The 18236-nt window shown below is 40.9% G+C and overlaps 1 protein-coding gene across 5 annotated transcripts; it reads right to left on the bottom strand.

Annotated features, from left to right (window-relative positions):
* Window positions 1–4435: 4435 nt before the first annotated feature.
* Window positions 4436–17927, bottom strand: LOC126983015 (palmitoyltransferase ZDHHC22-like). Of its 5 annotated transcripts, none has more exons than XM_050835431.1 (7): window positions 17876–17927; window positions 15119–15330; window positions 14020–14138; window positions 10773–10982; window positions 10365–10488; window positions 9698–9829; window positions 4436–8842 (listed from the first exon to the last, which is right to left on the bottom strand). In XM_050835431.1, the coding sequence occupies exons 1-7, from the start codon at window positions 17910–17912 to the stop codon at window positions 8705–8707; spliced, it is 972 nt and encodes a 323-aa protein (XP_050691388.1). In that variant the 5' UTR covers window positions 17913–17927; the 3' UTR covers window positions 4436–8704. The 5 variants fall into 5 exon arrangements, with proteins under 5 accessions (XP_050691388.1, XP_050691387.1, XP_050691389.1 ...); XM_050835430.1 differs by having other exon boundaries at window positions 17805–17917; XM_050835432.1 differs by having other exon boundaries at window positions 17731–17907.
* Between the last annotated feature and the right edge of the window lie 309 nt (window positions 17928–18236).

Raw genomic sequence — 18236 nt, 5'->3', positions numbered from 1 at the left:
AAGAACACATATTTGACAAGGCTTTCATAGGAGTTGTAGGCATTTCCAGGAGTAGTTTTATGACCCTGGTGTTAGTTTGACCCTTCCTCTGTACCGTGAAACTAAAGAAACACTCATTAGAACCCGACTGACCTCCTCTTTGACCTTTAGAAATAGTTGATGTGAGAAGCGAAAGTTTCTTATAATACTAACCTAAGTGACCTCCCTCGTGGCCTCTCACTCCTTTTTTTTTTTTTTTTTTTTTTTTTGCTGGTCTTTTTTGTTGCGTTTTTCTTTTGTTTTTTTTTACCTTAAGTTGCTTCCCTTGCTGTATAAAAAAAAAAGGTGCGAGTATTGGGTTCTCCTCCTCTTCCCCCACACCCACACCCACCCCCAACACACACACACACACACACACACACACACACACACACACACACACACACAACACACACACGTAGGTAACGAGGGTACATATAAATAAAAGTCTCGGGGCTTTACTACGACTATTTCACAACGCCACATGCAGAGAAGGTTTTCATGGGTGACTTTTCCCGTCCAAGGCGCAGAAGTCGTGTAAAACTATCACAAGGTTCGCAAAACAGTCCATGAGAATCCCAGCAACTTCTACGAGAGGCTTTTCAAAGAGACAAATAAAGGTGACGACACGTTGAAGAATACGGGCATAGAAATCATTATGAAAACCTCTCTACAGTATAGTTTGTCATTGCTTGAGTTTCCTCGTGTAAGATAGATAGATAGATAGATAGAGGAGGGTGGGTCAGCACAGTAGAGACGCACGTTGTAATTTTATTTTTATTTTTACAGAAGAGGAAACAGCTCAAGGGCAAAAACAAAAGGAAAACAAAACAGCTCGCTCAGCACTGCTCCTATAAAAGCCAATAGAAAAAGAGCGGCCAAAAGAGAGATCATGATCCTAGTGATTAGCTAGTTTTAGACACCCTTTGATATATTGATAGTTTATTGTTGCAAGTAAACAACGAAGGAGAAGGGAGGAGCATGCCATCCCAACCCCCAGGCAGTACAGAGTGTGATTATACAACTAAGGGTACTAGTGATTAGCTAGTTTTAGACACCCTCTGATATATTGATAGTTTATTGTTGCAAGTAAACAAAGAAGGAGAAGGGAGGAGCATGCCATCCCAACCCCCAGGCAGTACAGACTGTGTTCATACAGCTAAGGACACACGTGGAAGTAGCACCAGGAAACTCAAAAGACTTGAACGGGAAAAAAGTCACCCATGATAATTCGGTCAGTCTTCTCCGTGGCCTTGGGAAATGGTACAAAGGAAGCTCGGTACGTATAATAAGATGGACCATTGTCTTTAGAAGAGAAGGAAGCAGGAACACAATATTGAACTCTCACTTTCAGCCCCTTGATCTCTCTCTTGGCCGCTCTTTTTCTTTTGGCTTATATAGGAGCAGTGCTGAGCGAGCCTTTTTGTTTTCGTTTTGTTTTTGCGCTTGAGTTGTAGGAAGTAGGAACACAATAGGGGGCTCCCATAGTCCCGTGGTAGAGTCTCCGCCTTGCGCTCCGGTGGTGTGCTGTGCTGGAGCGTATGGGTGCGAGGCTGTCTAACAGGCGAACGAAGGGGCCGAGACGTTCATACGGACAAATGACTCGATGCGAATATTTCAATCTGAACGGCACCATCACTAGGGAAGAATATCACACCCATCACCATCACCATTATTATTAGTCTATTACCATTACCATTATCCATTCAGGGCAGGGGTTCCCATCCTTTTTGTTCCTCTGTACCCCTTGGGCATTTTTATAGGTTCCCGTGTACCCCTAAAATTTTAGGATAAAAACGATGAAATTGTAATATTTTCATATTATTTTATAATGAAGTATGTATGTGTAGACTGATGATATAATTTAAATAACAGTTTTGCTTACTAAAATGCGGAAATTGAAAAAAAAAAACATGGCGTTGTGCAATTTGAATGCAGATTACAACACCATGTATTGTACAGTAGTGGTTATTCTCTCGGACCCAATGTACCCCCTGAAAAGTGCAAATGTACCACTGGGGGTACATGTACCCCAGGTTGGGAACCCCTGACTTAGGTGGTTAGGCATCTTTTTAATAGTGTGACCTCCATTTAGATTAGGTGACTGACTGCTTGATTGATTGATGCGTATTTTTGCAACAACAACAACAACATCAACATCAACATTAACAGCAAGGGTAAAAAGGGAAGTGCTTGCCATCACAAACAAACAAAAACTATATTGAGAGAGAGAGAGAGAGAGAGAGAGAGAGAGAGAGAGAGAGAGAGAGAGAGAGAGAGAGAGAGAGAGAGAGAGAGAGAGAGAGAGAGAGAGAGAGAGAGAGAGAGAGAGAGAAAAACAATGATAAGAGGGTGTTTTTTTATATCTAAGTACGTATAAGACTCTTTAAATAAACTTATAAAAATTGTGAGTTGCGATCCACTTGTGCTAAAACTGATTATTGTCGCGCAAATTGTAAGGTTTTCGAGATAAGTTTTTTTATTTTTTTATTTATATGTTTGTTTTCAACGTATAATATTTATTAGCTGGCATTTATTTGCTTTCACAGGAGCAAAGATGAAGGGCTTTTGTGTTTTGTGTTTTTATTTGCCCTTGAGCTGCTTCCTCTACTGTAAAAAAAATAAAATAATAATAATAATAAAAAGACAATGGGGAGGAATTTCTCTTCATTGTATATGCTCAGGCTCATAGAGATAGATAGATAGATAGAGAGAGTAGATAGATAGATAGATAGAGAGGAGGGTGGGTCAGCCGAGTATGGGGTCTACGTATATAAAGAGAATAGATAGATAGATAGATAGAGAGAAGGGTGGGTCAGCCGAGTATAGGGTCTACGTATATAAAGAGAGTAGATAGATAGATAGAGAGAGAGGAGGGTAGGTCAGTCAAGTTTAGTGTCTACATATAGAGATCGATAAAGGGAATAGATATAAATAGATAGACAGACAGATGGAGGGGTAAGGGGTCAGCCAAGTATAGTGTTTCCTTAAGTGCTTGTTCTTGTGGTCGTTTTGTCTGCCATAAGCGAGATGGATCGGTCAGTAGACTAATTTTGGACCTTGGCGATGGTGACCAGTCCTCATCTGGTGTTAGGCGACACCCTTCTCCAAGAATGTGGCCTTCCTGTGTGTGTGTGTGTGCTATCTTAATACTGCGAGACACACACACACACACACACAGAGAGAGAGAGAGAGAGAGAGAGAGAGAGAGAGAGAGAGAGAGAGAGAGAGAGAGAGAGAGAGAATTTTGTTGCGTGGCTTGGTGGGATTAAGTGACAGGGATTATCTTGAGACGCCGCGTGGTTTACGCCACGCCGGCCGCGGCACAGGCAGGTGTTTCATAGACTAGCGGCGCCACTGTTGCTTGGCTCATATTTGACCCTCTCCAGAGAGTTTCACAAGAGTCCGAGTTGATGGTGGTCATCAGGACAGCGTGTGGATAGTCTTAAGTCACTCAGCGATTATTGAAAATTGCCAGCTTGTAGCGGGGGCCGGGACTTGCTCTTGCAATTGTTGAATGAAAGAATTTTACGCCCACGTCTCGCCAGGGTCCGAAGCTCGCATGACCGAAGTCTCATTTGAAAGACAACTTTTCAGTAATGTGACAGGCCAACAAAGTTTCGAGTAGCGCCTTTATTATTGTTTGTGTTATATAACTTGTCTTGTTTAGCATTTTGCGCCATCACCCTCCGTCTAACTTACAGAGCGGGACAGAGCGGGGGTTCGCTGCTTTCCTCCGCCTGCCTTCCCGCCCGTCACCCCTCCCTTCCTCCCCTTTCCCCGATTCCCGTTTTCCTTCCCCCGTTGACCAGCAGCCAATCAAAATCTGCTGAGTCATGGCACTCCAGGCACCAGTAACATGATAAAAGTAATGTGGTAGGCTACTTAACACCATCATGCAGGAGACAGTGACTGAATACTGGACAACGATTGAGTGGTTAGCGATACAATACAGAAGAGAAAGAGACGAGAGTCTCAAAGCAGCAAAGATGCAAAGATGTCATTTTTTTTTTTTTTTTTAATGGTCATTATTATTTGCCATTAAAAAACTGCGGCATCCATCAGCCACTATCTGTTTCTCCTGGCAAGGCTGTGATTTATTCTCGCCTTGCATTCATTTGCATTTATTCTCCCCCTGCTGGACCCTGGAACAGTGCACCTGGTGGGCCGCCTCTCACGGGTCACGTTCACACCCTGCCCTTGCCCACTCCCTCCCCTTCCTTGCTCTGCAGCCAAAGTCAACCCCGCCCAAGGATGAGAGACAAACAATATGTCTCTCATCCTTGACCCCGCCCACCATTTTTTTTTTTACAGCAAAGGATACAGCACAAGGGGACAAAAAAATGAAACAACAATAAAAAAGCCCGCTAATAAAAAAAAAAGCAAGAGGGCAAGAGGTCTAGACAAACCATGTGGATCAGCGTTTATCATGTATTTTCTGTAAATAAGATAATCATGGTACATAAAGTGCTAGTCTATGGTAATGGACGACACCCAAGTGCAGCAATCTTAATAAGTGCAGTGCAGTGTAACGCTCAATGCATTGTGACCGAAGCTGAAGTGTACATAGACGCAAATATTAACAGCACAACATATATTGTGACCGGAGATGAAGGTCTTCCCCAAACAATGTGACCATGTATAGATTTTTTTATGCTGAAATATATAAACTTAGGGTGGGTGAAGGTTGTGTTACATGCTGAGCTGACATTACACTCCATGCCAACAGCCACACAAGAGCAGAGAGGTGGAGGACTGCTTTCACAGATTATTTTAAAGTAGTGAGCAAATCCCACATCAATACATTACACAGGGAAAAAAATAGCTTTGTTGCAACTCTCATTCACAACCTTTTTTCAATCTTTATCATTTCATAAAAAAATCAATTATAAAATACCTTACTTATTCTGACTTCATTATAACACAGTTTAAATGTATCATTCTGTAGCTTGGTCTACCAGCATTAAGCAGCAAGACCCGTGGAATCTTACCTCTCATGTAACATTCCTTAAATCACTTAACTGCAATGAGTTTTAATATTTTTAGAGCAGTGTTCACCTCCACCTTACAACAGGGGACCATAAACAATCCCTTTGTCAACACTCTCCACCTCTTCTGTCTTAACTTTTGGCCTTTCCACCTCCCATCCCTATCCCATTATCTTTCCCAACTTACTGTAGCCTTACAATTATAATTCTTCAGTTGTAAAAAGCTCTTAAGTAGTATTTAGTTGCATAAAAGTGGCAGCTGTAAAAACTTGCCGTGCAAGAATAAATGAGAAGCATAACTTCTATAATTGATAAATAACACCTTAGATTTGGCACCTAAGAAATCGCATTAATCAACTCAATCTCAGATTCACAATCACAAGCTCTGTGTGAAAAAAGTGTGTGTGTGTGTGTGTGGTGTGGTGTGGTGTGGTGTGGCGTGGCGTGGCGTGGCGTGGTGTGTGTGTGAGTGTGTGTGTGTGAGTGCAAGAGAGATAAGGGTTTGGAATGCAAATCACTGAGTATCATGTTAATACCTGATGATGATTCCATCTACTTTGGTATAGAAATATTTAAAAAAATCACATAATACTTTGTACTAAATATAAATAATCATAATAAGCATAATGAATCTAAAAAGACCCAAACATTGATGTTCACAAACAACAATGAAAACAACAATAAAACATCTCTTCCCACAAAGATGTAATGTAACAAGCCATTATCAAGAGATCAACAACTTCACGAAACACAGTGAAAGTAATATTATACTTATAGCAACCAGGTATGGCTTCATTTATCAACAGTCTCCACAGAAGACCTACAACACCTTTCTGCTAGCCAGGGAAGTCTTATGAAGTTGTTTACGGGAATCAGCACGACTAGACCGCTCAAGACATACAGAGACACCGGCCAGGAAATATTGCAGAAATTACTAATCTTTTCTCCACACAAAATGAATTTCAAACGTGTACATCATTCTTTATTATCAATGGGATTGTCTTCTCTTGAGAAAAGTGGAATCAACCATGCTGCTGGCACTACAACAGAAGAGGCCCAGATTGACCAGCAATGTGCGACCTGTTATGGTTTGGTCTGGTTAATGGTCACCGGAGGTTAAGCCAAAGTTCACATTAAGAAGCTTCGGTTGTATTCAGGCTCCTTAAATTACCATACACCATGACAGGTGGTGGAATCCTAAGTTAGGCAGGTTATATGAGTCTTAAGTCAGGTTACTAATATTAAGGTTGAGTCCCTTTAACAAGCACTTTTCTGCAAACAGTCATTTTTCAAGAAAGATGGCAGATTTGAAATTCATTTACTGTACAAAGTGGAGGAATGACCTTAAAGCAATTTTAGACAAGAAAAGCAATAAAACACATAAACTAAAAACAACAAAATACAAAACACAGAGTACCAAGGCTCCTCCAGGGGGCCTCGGCACACTGGGGCGAGGTGGCTCGCTGCACCACACTACATTGATATCAGCAGTGCACTTTATAAGTTGCAGGTTATCTGTTCTTACACATTTGTAGAATTATACATTAAAGGAACATTTACTTTATATATTTTTCATGTATGTATATGTATATATAAATATGTACACAAAGGACATTCAAAGGAATGATATGAAAAGTATCACAGCAATGTTGGAAACTCTTTCACTGAGGAATTCAGAAATGCAAAGTTCAGAATATTCGGAGGGAGTCAAGTGAAGTGTTTAGAGCAAGGATATGAAAGAAACATGCAAATTGAGCAACAACAGCTTCTTAATCATATCTGGTGTGCTGCTGGAAAGCATCCAATAAGACAGTGGAAGTGATAGCAGCAGGAGAGGAGGTGCAAGGATAGGTGAAAAAACTAATGTCCTTCTAGCATACTCTACATCTGCCCAGTATGTTGGTTATCATGCAATCTACAAGCACATGACGGAAGGGCCTAGCCCGCCTTTAGCACTGTTCTGCTCCAGTACAGCAACACCACCATCGCCTCTCTCAGCCTCTCCCAAGGAACAACCCAAGTCAGGAGAGGGGCTACAATGATACAGTCCAAATGTAAATTGTGAGGAAATTTCTTCAAACACTGTACTGTTAAACTAAAAAGTATAGTTGGTAATAGGCAACAGTTTCTGTGGAGAAAAATGTTCTTAAGAAGTATATACTCTTAGTTATGTGAGTTGGTAAACCAAGGACAAACATCCCGATGAAGGAATGAAAGCCTGAGTGATTTTCCTGCCTCTGTACTGGAGCAGACACTGGCAACAACGAAACATCTATACAATATACAAAATATACTCATTCCAGCCCTAGAAAGGATATGAGGATCTAGAAAGAATCTGACTAGGAACATTCTACCTAATCCATTACTTTGGTGCTGCGTGTCATTCGCTAGGGCCTGCACCAAGACTTAGCAGCAGGAAACAAGGAACACCTACGACAAGAACCGTTCTGCACCTGTGCAAGGATGACTACGAGGTGTGTTTCATACAGTGCATAAGAAAGGTGCTGAATGTTAACTCCAAAGCTCCAGTTGAAAATGACTTGTGTGGTAAAAACATTGTACATTGTATACCCCGTTTGTGCATGTATATAAAGATGATTTATGATGGTTAGTATGTCTGCTGTTGCATGTCAATAGGTTGAGTATTCTTGTATGGGAAGCAGCTGTGACATGATATGCTCCAGGGATGTGCTGCAGTGAGTTGGTGACAGTGTGGCGATGGGATAACACAATGGTTGGTGATAAAAATAGTACCATCACTGTGAAATAATATGTGCCACAAGCAGAACACAGCAGTATCATTGCTTACTTCTGGCACTGTTACATGATAGAAACCAATAGCAATGATATTTTACTTAGTCAAAACTTTCTGTTAAAATGTGTTGAAGTGTTTATAGAAATACAATATAGAAAGGTAACCTAATTTTGTCTTGTTCCTTTATAAAATGGTGAAATTCATGATGACAGTAATTTTACAGTTGTCAATTAGATAATGCAAAATGCAACTCTTCCACAGTCCACCACCAAGACCTTTTCTCTTCATCTCAAAATACATAATGTGTTGTAAATTTTAGATTGGAAAAATATTACATTGCCCTTACATTATGATATGTCTGCTACTGATATATGTAAGTATAAACTTTAGTCTAAAGGGGTTTACAAATATCATATATACTTCACTTTTTATCACCAACTACGGACCTGTCCTATGGTGAGGCTTTAGGTGAGTGCCGCCACGCCTCACTGCCAATACGCTGTTGTAAAAGGTCTCGAGTGATGGTCAGTCCCGACACAACCCATCATACAAAACTATTTCCTTAGAGGAGGTCGAAGACACTTCATTTCTTCATTTCAAGCTGCCATGAATGATATGGAAGATCGCATGGATGGAGGACACTCTGAAGCATCGCATTAGGTTCCAGAATATAAATAAAGTTCCAAATACTTGTTTGGCTAAAAAAGAGTTGCTGTCTAAAGAGTAAAAAAGCCTGAAGGTTGATGCTGTGAAAAGAGTTAATTAATACTAATGCAACTTTTGAGGTCATTGTTTTTAACCCAAAATAGAAATAAAAACAAATTGTAGTAAAATTATCCCTATGAGGTCACTACCCTTTTGGAGACTAGATAATACTTTGGAGTGAGAGAAGCTCTGAGGAGTTGTTACCAGCCCCGGGGGAGAGCAGGGAGCTGACATGCTCTCAGACAATCTTGAGGAAACTCCGTGGGTCCGTGGCGGTGCGGCGGCGAGGGAAGGGGATCAGGATGTGCAGGATCCAGTACCGTCCAAACACGTGAAGGAAGTTGTGGAAGGCAGAGCGGTGCACCATGAGGAGGCCCTGAAACATGGCAAAGGGCGGCTCCGGTGACGCCAGGAAGGGGAGAAAGGTGGTGGAGGAAGATATGAGGAGGCTGAACATCATGGAAGAAATGGCTATGGACCGGCAACAGTGGAGGAGGCTCATATCCCGTCCTACCCCACCATAGGGAATAAATGGACGTTAAACGATGATGATGATGATGATGATGATTTATCCAAGTAACACAGAGGCCAAGTGATCAGCTGCACAGGACTAAGTAATAACAACCTCTTTGAAAATATATAAAACAATGTATGTAATGACAAGTAATTAATGAATAACACTTTATATACCTAGATAAATGCATTGAAAATGATTTATGGCCATTTGCAGATGAAACAATTCACTGCTACTTTTTCATACCTGATTTTATTATGGCTTTGCAAATGCAACTGAAATAAATTAAGTTCAAAACATCTTAAGAAACAAGCATATATTATTAACACAAAATTCTTCCATCAAAGTTCATGCTAAAAAAGAGGTTGGTTAAGTTTTGTGAACAAGGATCTCTATTTTGGTGACTTCTTGATACTGTAAAACATCACTAAAATTATAATTGTTAAAATGGTGTGTAAGTCAGGGCAAGGAGAGGGCCAGGTGGAGATAAAGCCAGAGGGTTTGCTGGAGCAGGACGGCCACATTGACAACAGACTGAGAGAGGTGGAGAATGTTGGGAACGGGCTTTGTCCTGTAGTGGATCAGCAATGGCTCAAGACAATGAAGATGATGAGCTGCATATTAAAATTATACACACAAGTTCACAAACATTATCATGATAGTAACAGAAAAGTAAATACATGTACAGTTCATAGCACAGCCTTGCTCCCTACTCACCTTGTTGTACTCATACGCCGTCTGGCCCCGCAGGACGAACACGAGCTGCTGCACCACACAGAAGCCGGTGAAGACCACGGTGGCCGAGGAGACGTAGAGCAGCGTGACCCAGCCCACCTCTGCCAGCTGGGCCTGGACAGACACACACTAGTGAGGCCATGTGGCACCAAACAGGAAGGATACGCCCCAAGGAAATTGTGTTTTCCCTAATCACGATAAAGGAGACTGACCAAGGATTGAACACACTGCTCCTACAGACAACAGAAGAATGGTACAAAAAATGAAAATGCCTTCTGATACATGGACTGAGGCTGCCCTGGAAACAGCCATGCAGGAGGTCAAGTACAATCATCACAACTTGAGGGCGTCAACAGATAGTAAGGTGGTAAGCAGAGCCTTCTCAGCTCCACAGTGAGTGATCAAAGCACTGTTTAACACCACAAGAACATTTGGACACTGAAGAATATGTAACAGGAAAATACTCTGATAAGAGATTTAGATATCAGAAAGACTACTGCCTCCTTCACTTGAAGTTTCACGGTCTTCGTATTTTGTTTAGTAGTACATAAATTTAACATCAAAGTACACAAAAAAATTACAAAACATAACAGCCAATCCTACCACTGACAACCAAGTAGTAGCCTCTTGGGACCCCTTAATATCCCACCTTGCCAAGCATCCACATGACGAGGGTGATGGGATAGAAGTAGTAGAGGAATTCTGAGGACCAGAACGTCCTCAGGTAAGTGCCGGAGTAATAACGGTGGAGCAGCCTGGCAGCGTACAAGCACCTGGTGGGGCGAGGGTGGCGGCACAGTGTTTAGGGTCAGAGGGTCAAAGTTTTAGCATCACACTGTTATATATTACTGGAGAGCCTTTAGGATATGAGTTAAGAAATAATGTCAGAAAAATAAAATGTTATAATTACCATTTAGTCATGACAGTTGAAAGTTAAATACATGGGATGGAGTAAGTAGCACACGATGGGCAAAGAAGCAAGAAGGGCTGCATAGGATGAGGTAGGATTAATTACCACTCCTAGGCAAGCACAAAGGCAATAGCAGAAAGTACTCACCCTAGGCAGGCATAGAAGCAGAAGAGGATGAAGTAGCAGAGGTTGTATCCCCCGACGCAGGTGCCGAGGAAGAAGCAGTGGTGGTCACGCTGGTGGATGCAGCGGTCACACAGGGAGCAGTGGTGGCTGCGCTCCGGCTTGTAGATCTTGCAGGTGGGGCAGTAACGCAGCTGTTTGCAGTCATCGTGAGACAGGCCGGGCGCTAGCTCACTGCACGCCACGGTGGGGGAGGGAAGGGGAGAGGGTACACTTTGAGGGAAGGGGCAAACTTTGGGCACTGGATAGAAGGGATTTATTATTCTGTGTGTGATGAAAAAGCTGATGATGATGTGTATTTTTTAATGTTCTTTTTACTGTGTCCATGAAGTAAATGATTCTTTTGGTGTTCCCAGGTAAACAGACAGTTAGTTTATATAAAGAACTTTTAGAGACTTAGTAGCCACCCCACAGTCACAAAATTATCTTCAGATACGCTGTTGTGTCCATTCATTGACCTGTTATGTTAATTTTTTGGTCTGAATAAACAATAAAAAGGACATGTGGACTGCTAAACCATCTCAAGAAATGTAAGTGTTCGAAGCTCCACCCCTCCATGCATCAGCTATCCATCTATCAGTCATGAGGCAGCGCTCAGAAGCTTCCCAAGAAGTCAAACCACCATGAGGCACCATCCCTCCAGAGCCCAGCAGTTGCAAATACAATAAAAAGACTGGGATGCAGCTACTTCTAAAGATTAGTATTCCTTCCCATTACAGTACTTAGTGTTGCATGTAGCGTAGTACAATGATTTGATGAACTTTATGGTGAAGAATTCATTTAAAAAACATGAATGTGTGTGTGTGTGTGTGTGTGTGTGTGTGTGTGTGTAATTCACCACCAAGGCCTGATCATGTGTTGGACTTGTAATCGCCAGCAGGTACCCTCCCGACATGAGCAAGTGTCTTTATCGTCGATCAATGGGTACTGCCAGGACCTCACACACCACACACCCCATGTGTGTGTGTGTGTGTGTGTGTGTGTGTGTGTGTGTGTGTGTGTGTGTGTGTGTGTGTGTGTGTGTGTAATTTTTACAGACATTAACTATACTGATGAATGATTGAAGGTATATCTTTAAACATCAAAACATCTGTGAGCATTGATTCCATGACATGTGTTTGGGAATTCCTTTGTTCACCACCAAAGGCACTGACAGTAGTCCTTGATTTCATGTGGCTGTCCTGGAAATATGTTTTGCAACTACATATGTAGAAACATTTTGGGAAATATTTAAAATGCAAATTAGAAGTAATTTTTTATTTATTTTCATTTCAGTAAGAGAAATATGCCCTTAGTGCTGCTGAGTCTGTGGCAGCTGTTGGTGCCATTGTTTACTGTCTGTAAATTATTATAATCTTTATGACTAACATTTTCAGCCATTACCATTTTTCCTACTCCATGACTTTCCATCTTGCTGCTGACTTGTATTTGGCTCATTAGGATTGGCTTCTGATACGTACCATGCACAGTGCTGGGCACGGGTCCGCTAATCCGCTAACCACTAATTAGCGAAGCTAACTTTTTCGTTAGCTGATTAGCGTTTTTGCTAACTTTGGAAACAGTTAGCGGAGCAATTAGCTTCCGCTAAGTGTAGTTCCTCCTCCACTAAATGAAGTCCACTAAAAAAATCATACAGGTTTAGTCTTGTCCGTTGTGGGCAGACACAGCACCAGTTGAGCCACATGGCGCAATAATTCCAGGGCTTCCACTTTTGGGTAAATCACACCTTAAAGTAGGGAAACTGAACAATTATTAGGGTAACTTTTGAAATGCATCTCCTATTTCTTTCTCTCTTTGAACTCAGGATTTAATAACAAGAATTCGATATTTTCCAGCTGACAAGAAATAAACTTAAAATAATAAAAATGAGTGTCAGTTATGGAAAAAAGTTAAAAGATGCGTAAATTTGCGGGAAATCTTGGGTAAAATATACGGATTTATAATAAACTGAGGCTTCTTTCTTTTTTCTTCTTCTTGTTGCTTGTTAGGCTCTTTGTTCAGTTCAGCTGCGACGTTGTCACCGTGTAGTCATGTTCCTTATTGTCACCTTCTTTATCGTTATCAACGTCATGGAAGGTGACCCGAGTGAGGACGTTCTTTTTCCGCCTGAGGATGCTGACCCTGTTAGGGAGTCGTCAGCAGTTGTGGGTGAGGCGGACACTCAAGCTGACAGCCAGGCGTCCCAGAAGTTCCAGGATAAGACAAACGCCAATGTCTTGCACTTCCAGTGCGTCATGTGCCAACCCAAGGAGACCATTATTAACGGACAGATGGGGTTTTAGAGCCAAAATAATAAACTGAAGCTAAATCCACATAAAAAGTTAGCGGTTAGCAATTAGCGTTAGGTTCCACTAATTTCTTTATCAGTTTAGCGGTTTAGCATAAGCAAAGCTAACTTTTTAGTTAGTGGATTACCAGTTGGCGAAGTTAACTTTTTGGTTAGCAGTGCCCACCACTGACTATGCATGATATTTTAAAATCACAGATGTCATAAATTTGATTGAAAGGCACTCTTTATATATATATATATATATATATATATATATATATATATATATATATATATATATATATATATATATATATATATATATATATATATATATATTAGTTTTTATAAATTATGTAATTAAGAACAAATAACCTTTAATAACACCTGCAACTTGAGGGAAAATCCTTTCAGCTTTTGAGTAGGTCCAGAAGCAGTGAGTGAACAAAGGAACAGAGTGGCTGGGAATGCTGTGAAAGGTGTGATGAGTGTGTGGCAACACATAAGCTCAGTGTGTGTGACATTGGTGCTTATAACTGTTTTGTTGAGCATGTCATGTGTGGGTGTGGCAGCATCCTTGTGACAGGCTGTAGGACAAGACTTAGCCAAAAGAACAGTGGAGGTGCATTCCAAAGTTGAAATGACAGAAATCTAGTCAATAGTCTGCTATTACACAGTCCAATGTTGCCTCATTTTATCAATATTTAATGACTGAAAAAGTATTGTTCAGTGCATAAGTTTTCAGGAATAATATGACTATGACTCAATTTGCTTCCAAGTATTAGAAAATTTAAAAAAAAAAATTTACTGCACAGCAATTAAGAAAAGATAAATCTACAGGTAAAGACTCATAAAACATTCTAGGAGGTCCAATTAGTCCCTGACCTCTTCATTTCACTACAAAATGAAGTCTATTTGCTTTGGCTAATAACAACACACTACCTATTTCCAGAGGATTTGTCAATGTAGCTCTTGGTGCAGAAAAAGAGCAGCCAATTTCCAAAAATCTCAATGCTGAAGAAGTACACAAGAATGGTGTTCAAACCGCTAGCTTTCATAAGCTGTGGATAGAGAGAGATCATGTGAAGACATTATTTTACACAAAAACAAATTCCATACATTCTCACTACACTTTGTCTTTCATGGAGGCATGCAGGCTATCCCATCAAGGTTATGTACATTTCAGAAGTATTCACGGCATGCATTAATGAGCACAGGTCTGCACTCCTGCTGGCCCATCCTCAAAGCTGCAGGCCTGTCTGCCCCCTGAGCCACTAGTTAGTCATGGGAAACACTCTAAATGAAGGTAGTAATTCTTGCCAAGTTATATCTACAGCTAGGCAAAAAGGAATGGAAAGCATCTAATTATATATTATTAGGTTGCATATTTTTTTTACCTGTTCTCATTTATCAACAAAAAAAGTTTGCAAATAGAATCAAACATGAAAAAAAAAGGTTGGTGTCTAGCAAGACTTCATTTGATTCCTTCATTAGGTATATAAGAAAAACTCAAGAAAAAAGTTGCCAGTGTAAAATCTTAAAAACAAACATTGAGAAATACACTTTAAAAAGTATATCTTATGCCTTCATCAAAATAGACATCATGAGGAGGTTATCTTGGGAGATTATCCATGGGAGGGGAAACTACCCTGAAAGGAGACAATATTAGGCAGCTAGAAAGATATGCAAGATTTTAAAATGAAGGCAGAGTAGGCTAAATAGAGGAGGAAAAACAGGAGGAGGAGGAGGAGGAGGAGGATTGATTGATTGAATTGTAGGATCATGGTGCCACAGAGCAGGAGGAGGAGAGGAGGAAGGAAGGAAGGAAGGAAGGAAGGAAGGAAGGAAAGAAGGAAAGAAAAGAAAAAGAGAAATACACAGGAAGGGAAGTAGGGTAAAACAGAAAACTTAAAAAAAAATATTACAACCTGCCTATGAGCATACAACCTTAAGAAGAAGGAAATCGATACTCAATAAAACAAATTAGAGAATCCAACCGAGCTCCCTGCAACAACCTGTGGGGAGGGACAAGACGGGCTACCTGGTACGAGTGGTAAGTGAGGAGGAGGATGATGACTAGGGTGGTGACAGGGGCGAGGCTCGTCAGGAATTCGACCATACGCCTCAACAACGCAAGCTTGTCTGTATTGACCAAGGAGCCACACACCCTCCGACACAGGCATAGTGGTGACCGCATCCAGCCCTCTGGTGGCAGCTCCTGGTGGGCGATGGGGTGGCGTGCTGCTGAGCTGTCTGTGGGGGGTAGGAACAATAGGTTTGTGTGTGAGTGTGTGTGTGTGCGTGTTAGCTGGAAGGGCGGGCATGCAGGGATGTGTGAGTCTCAGCTATGAAAAAGGGTATTGAGGGTGATTTACATTACTGAAAGACACAAAAAATTAATCTTTTTGTTGAGGGGAAGTAATGGGGGAGTCAAAGTAATAAAACAGCAACTCTGATCAGGCTGGGAATCTAACTGACAACCAAGGGGGAGGAGGGAAGACCAACAACACTGTACAGAATGAGCCAAAGAGGGGTACCATAAGAGTTAGGGGCCTCTCTGTGTCTGCTCGGCCACTACAAGAGAACCAAAGGAACATGAGAAGGAGGGGGAAATACAGTTGTGTTTCAAATCAAGGGAATTTGGTGGCTGGATGTGAGAAGGGGATACTGAGAGACATGAGGCAGTTGGGTCTGGAGGAAGAGGATGCAGAAGACGGGAAAGCTACTGGCGATAACATATAAAAGAGGCCAAACCCATTAGAGATTAAGGCGAGGAAAAAAAAAGATGGGAGAGGGGGATATTGAGAGACACGAGACAGTTGGGTCTGGAGGAAGAGAAGCTATTGGCGACAACATATAAGAGAGGGTGACCACATTAGGGATTAAGGTGAAGAAAAAAAAAGATGTAGCTATGAAGGGGATACACAGAAGGGTTCCAAATCAAAAGACACTTTGGTGGATACACTAGCTCCTGCTATTTGAAGTCATCCTATTCTACACATGTAACCTACTTGCCATGCTATTTGAATTCCACTTGTGAAGCTCAGTTTATCATTGAATTTCTTTTACTTTGGTCTATGGCTTCTGCTGTTTGAGACCTACTTGCATTACTTAATCATATTTTGGTTGACTTGTGCACTGATGTAAAAGGAAAAGTTAGGGGCATATGCAATAGGTTCGTGTGGCCTCAGTCAGAGCTCATCTCCGTCTCATTAGTAAAAATACCTTCATGACAACTATAATTTTGTGATTTTAAGGGCTTCTAAGTATGCGTGACATTTGATTAATACTAAGAGAAAGCAAGGAAAACAATTTATAGTGCTTATCTCCATCTCATTAGTAAAAATACCTTCATGACAACTATAATTCTGCAATTTTAAGGGCTTCTAAGTATGCTTGACATTTGATTAACACTAAAACAATGCACAGAAAATTATCTGAAGTGTATATTAGTAATGAATATCCAATGACCTTCCTTAACCTGTCACCCTCTGTGCTAATCTCCCTTGACCTGACCTTCTATACTGATTCTCCCCTAATATCACCCTACACTAATCCCCCTTAACCTGACTTGTACTAATCTCCCTATACCCATCACCCTCTGTACTACTCTCCCTTGACATGACCTTCTTTACTAATCTCCCTTGACATGACCTTCTTTACTAATCTCCCTTGACTTTCTGTACTAATCCCCCCTTAACCAATCATCCTCTGTATTAATCTCCCTTTCCATGACCTTCTATACTAATCTCCCTTAACCAATCATCCTCTGTACTACTCTCCCTTGATATGACCTTTAATAATCTCCCTTGACCTGACCTTCACTGATCTCCCTTAATCCGTCCCTCTTTATCAATCCCTCCATGACAGCTCCCTCTTGGCACACTAATGACCTTGTTAATGAGCTCGGCAGTTAATTAATACAGCAAGTGTGCACGAACACGATTTAAACTCGTATATCAACCATGAACACACCCACCAATCACTTTTGACCTTCCTGACCAATCATTATCAAATCACACCCACCAATTGATTATTACGACTAGCACACACATATGACCTTCTAAATAAGCTTGGCAGTTAAATAATATCACAAAGGACACACAGACTACGTTCAAACAAGTGAATTAACCAGAAATACATCTACTTTTCCAATTCCTTATTTCCCAGTCTTTACCAAATAACCCCACTAGTTAATTTTGACTCCTGGAACACATATATGACCTTCTAAATAAGCTTGGCCGTTAAATAATATGACTGGAAGACACATATAAGCTTCAAACATGACTTAACAAGAAAATTATATACTAAATCACCCCAGCAGTTGATTTTTACCGCTATAACACATATGACTCTTTAAATAAGCTTGGCAGTTAAATAATATGACTGGAACACACATATAAGCTTCAAACACATGAATTAACAAGAAAATTATATACTAAATCACCCCAGTTGATTTTAACCCCTAGAGAACACATACATGACCCCTTAAATAAGCTTGGCAGTAAAATAATATGACCAGGACACACAGACGAGCTTTAAACACGTGAATTAGCGAGAAATAAAGCCTCAAAAGGGAAATAAAAGAGCTATATAGGGCCGCCACCATCACCCAGCCACAGCTAAATTTTACGTCCAATACAAGACACATACAGGGAAGACGAAGGCTCATGTGGGGTAATTTCAGGCGTGATCAAACACCATTAATAACGCTGGTAGTAACTCACGGTCTCGCTGCCTTAAATTAGAACCGAGTGAGGGGATATAGTTAGCCAGCACAGACATATCCCTCTATTACCTCCCTCCTCGCACGCCCGCCTTGCAAGTGGAGACATTTTACCTTATTTCTCCATTATTCTTTAGTTTTAACATATTTCGAGGGTTAAAATGTAAGGAATGGGGGCTTTTATTCCTTATCTAGTGTTGTATTAGTGTTTTAATGGCCATATAAGGGTAGTTGGGATGTTCCTGTCTCCGTATTTTTCTCTGTTTTCCTCATTTATCCATTATTTCTTAATTTTATCAGTTTTTGAGGGTTAATATGTAAGAAATAAGTGGTTTTATTAATCATTTAGTGTAGTATAAGTGATGTAAAGGCTATATTAATAGTTGGGGAGGTCCCTGTCTCCGTAATTTTGGCTTATTTTCCCTCTTTTCTT

The sequence above is a fragment of the Eriocheir sinensis genome, chromosome 52 (genome assembly GCF_024679095.1).
Source record: "Eriocheir sinensis breed Jianghai 21 chromosome 52, ASM2467909v1, whole genome shotgun sequence".
NCBI lineage: Eukaryota > Metazoa > Arthropoda > Malacostraca > Decapoda > Varunidae > Eriocheir > Eriocheir sinensis.
Note: the sequence above shows the minus strand (reverse complement) of the source record. Positions and strands in the feature narration are given on the sequence as shown.

What these genes read in the sequence shown, in the direction of transcription:
- LOC126983015 (XM_050835430.1), bottom strand. Translation starts at nt 17,862, where the DNA reads ATGTCTGTGCTGGCTAACTATATCCCCTCACTCGGTTCTAATTTAAGG. An exon ending in TGCTTCTATGCCTGCCTAGG is followed by an intron (nt 10,489 to 10,772) that starts GTGAGTACTTTC and finishes TCGCCCCACCAG; the next exon opens with GTGCTTGTACGCTGCCAGGC. An exon ending in TCATGTGGATGCTTGGCAAG is followed by an intron (nt 9,830 to 10,364) that starts GTGGGATATTAA and finishes GTGTCTGTCCAG; the next exon opens with GCCCAGCTGGCAGAGGTGGG.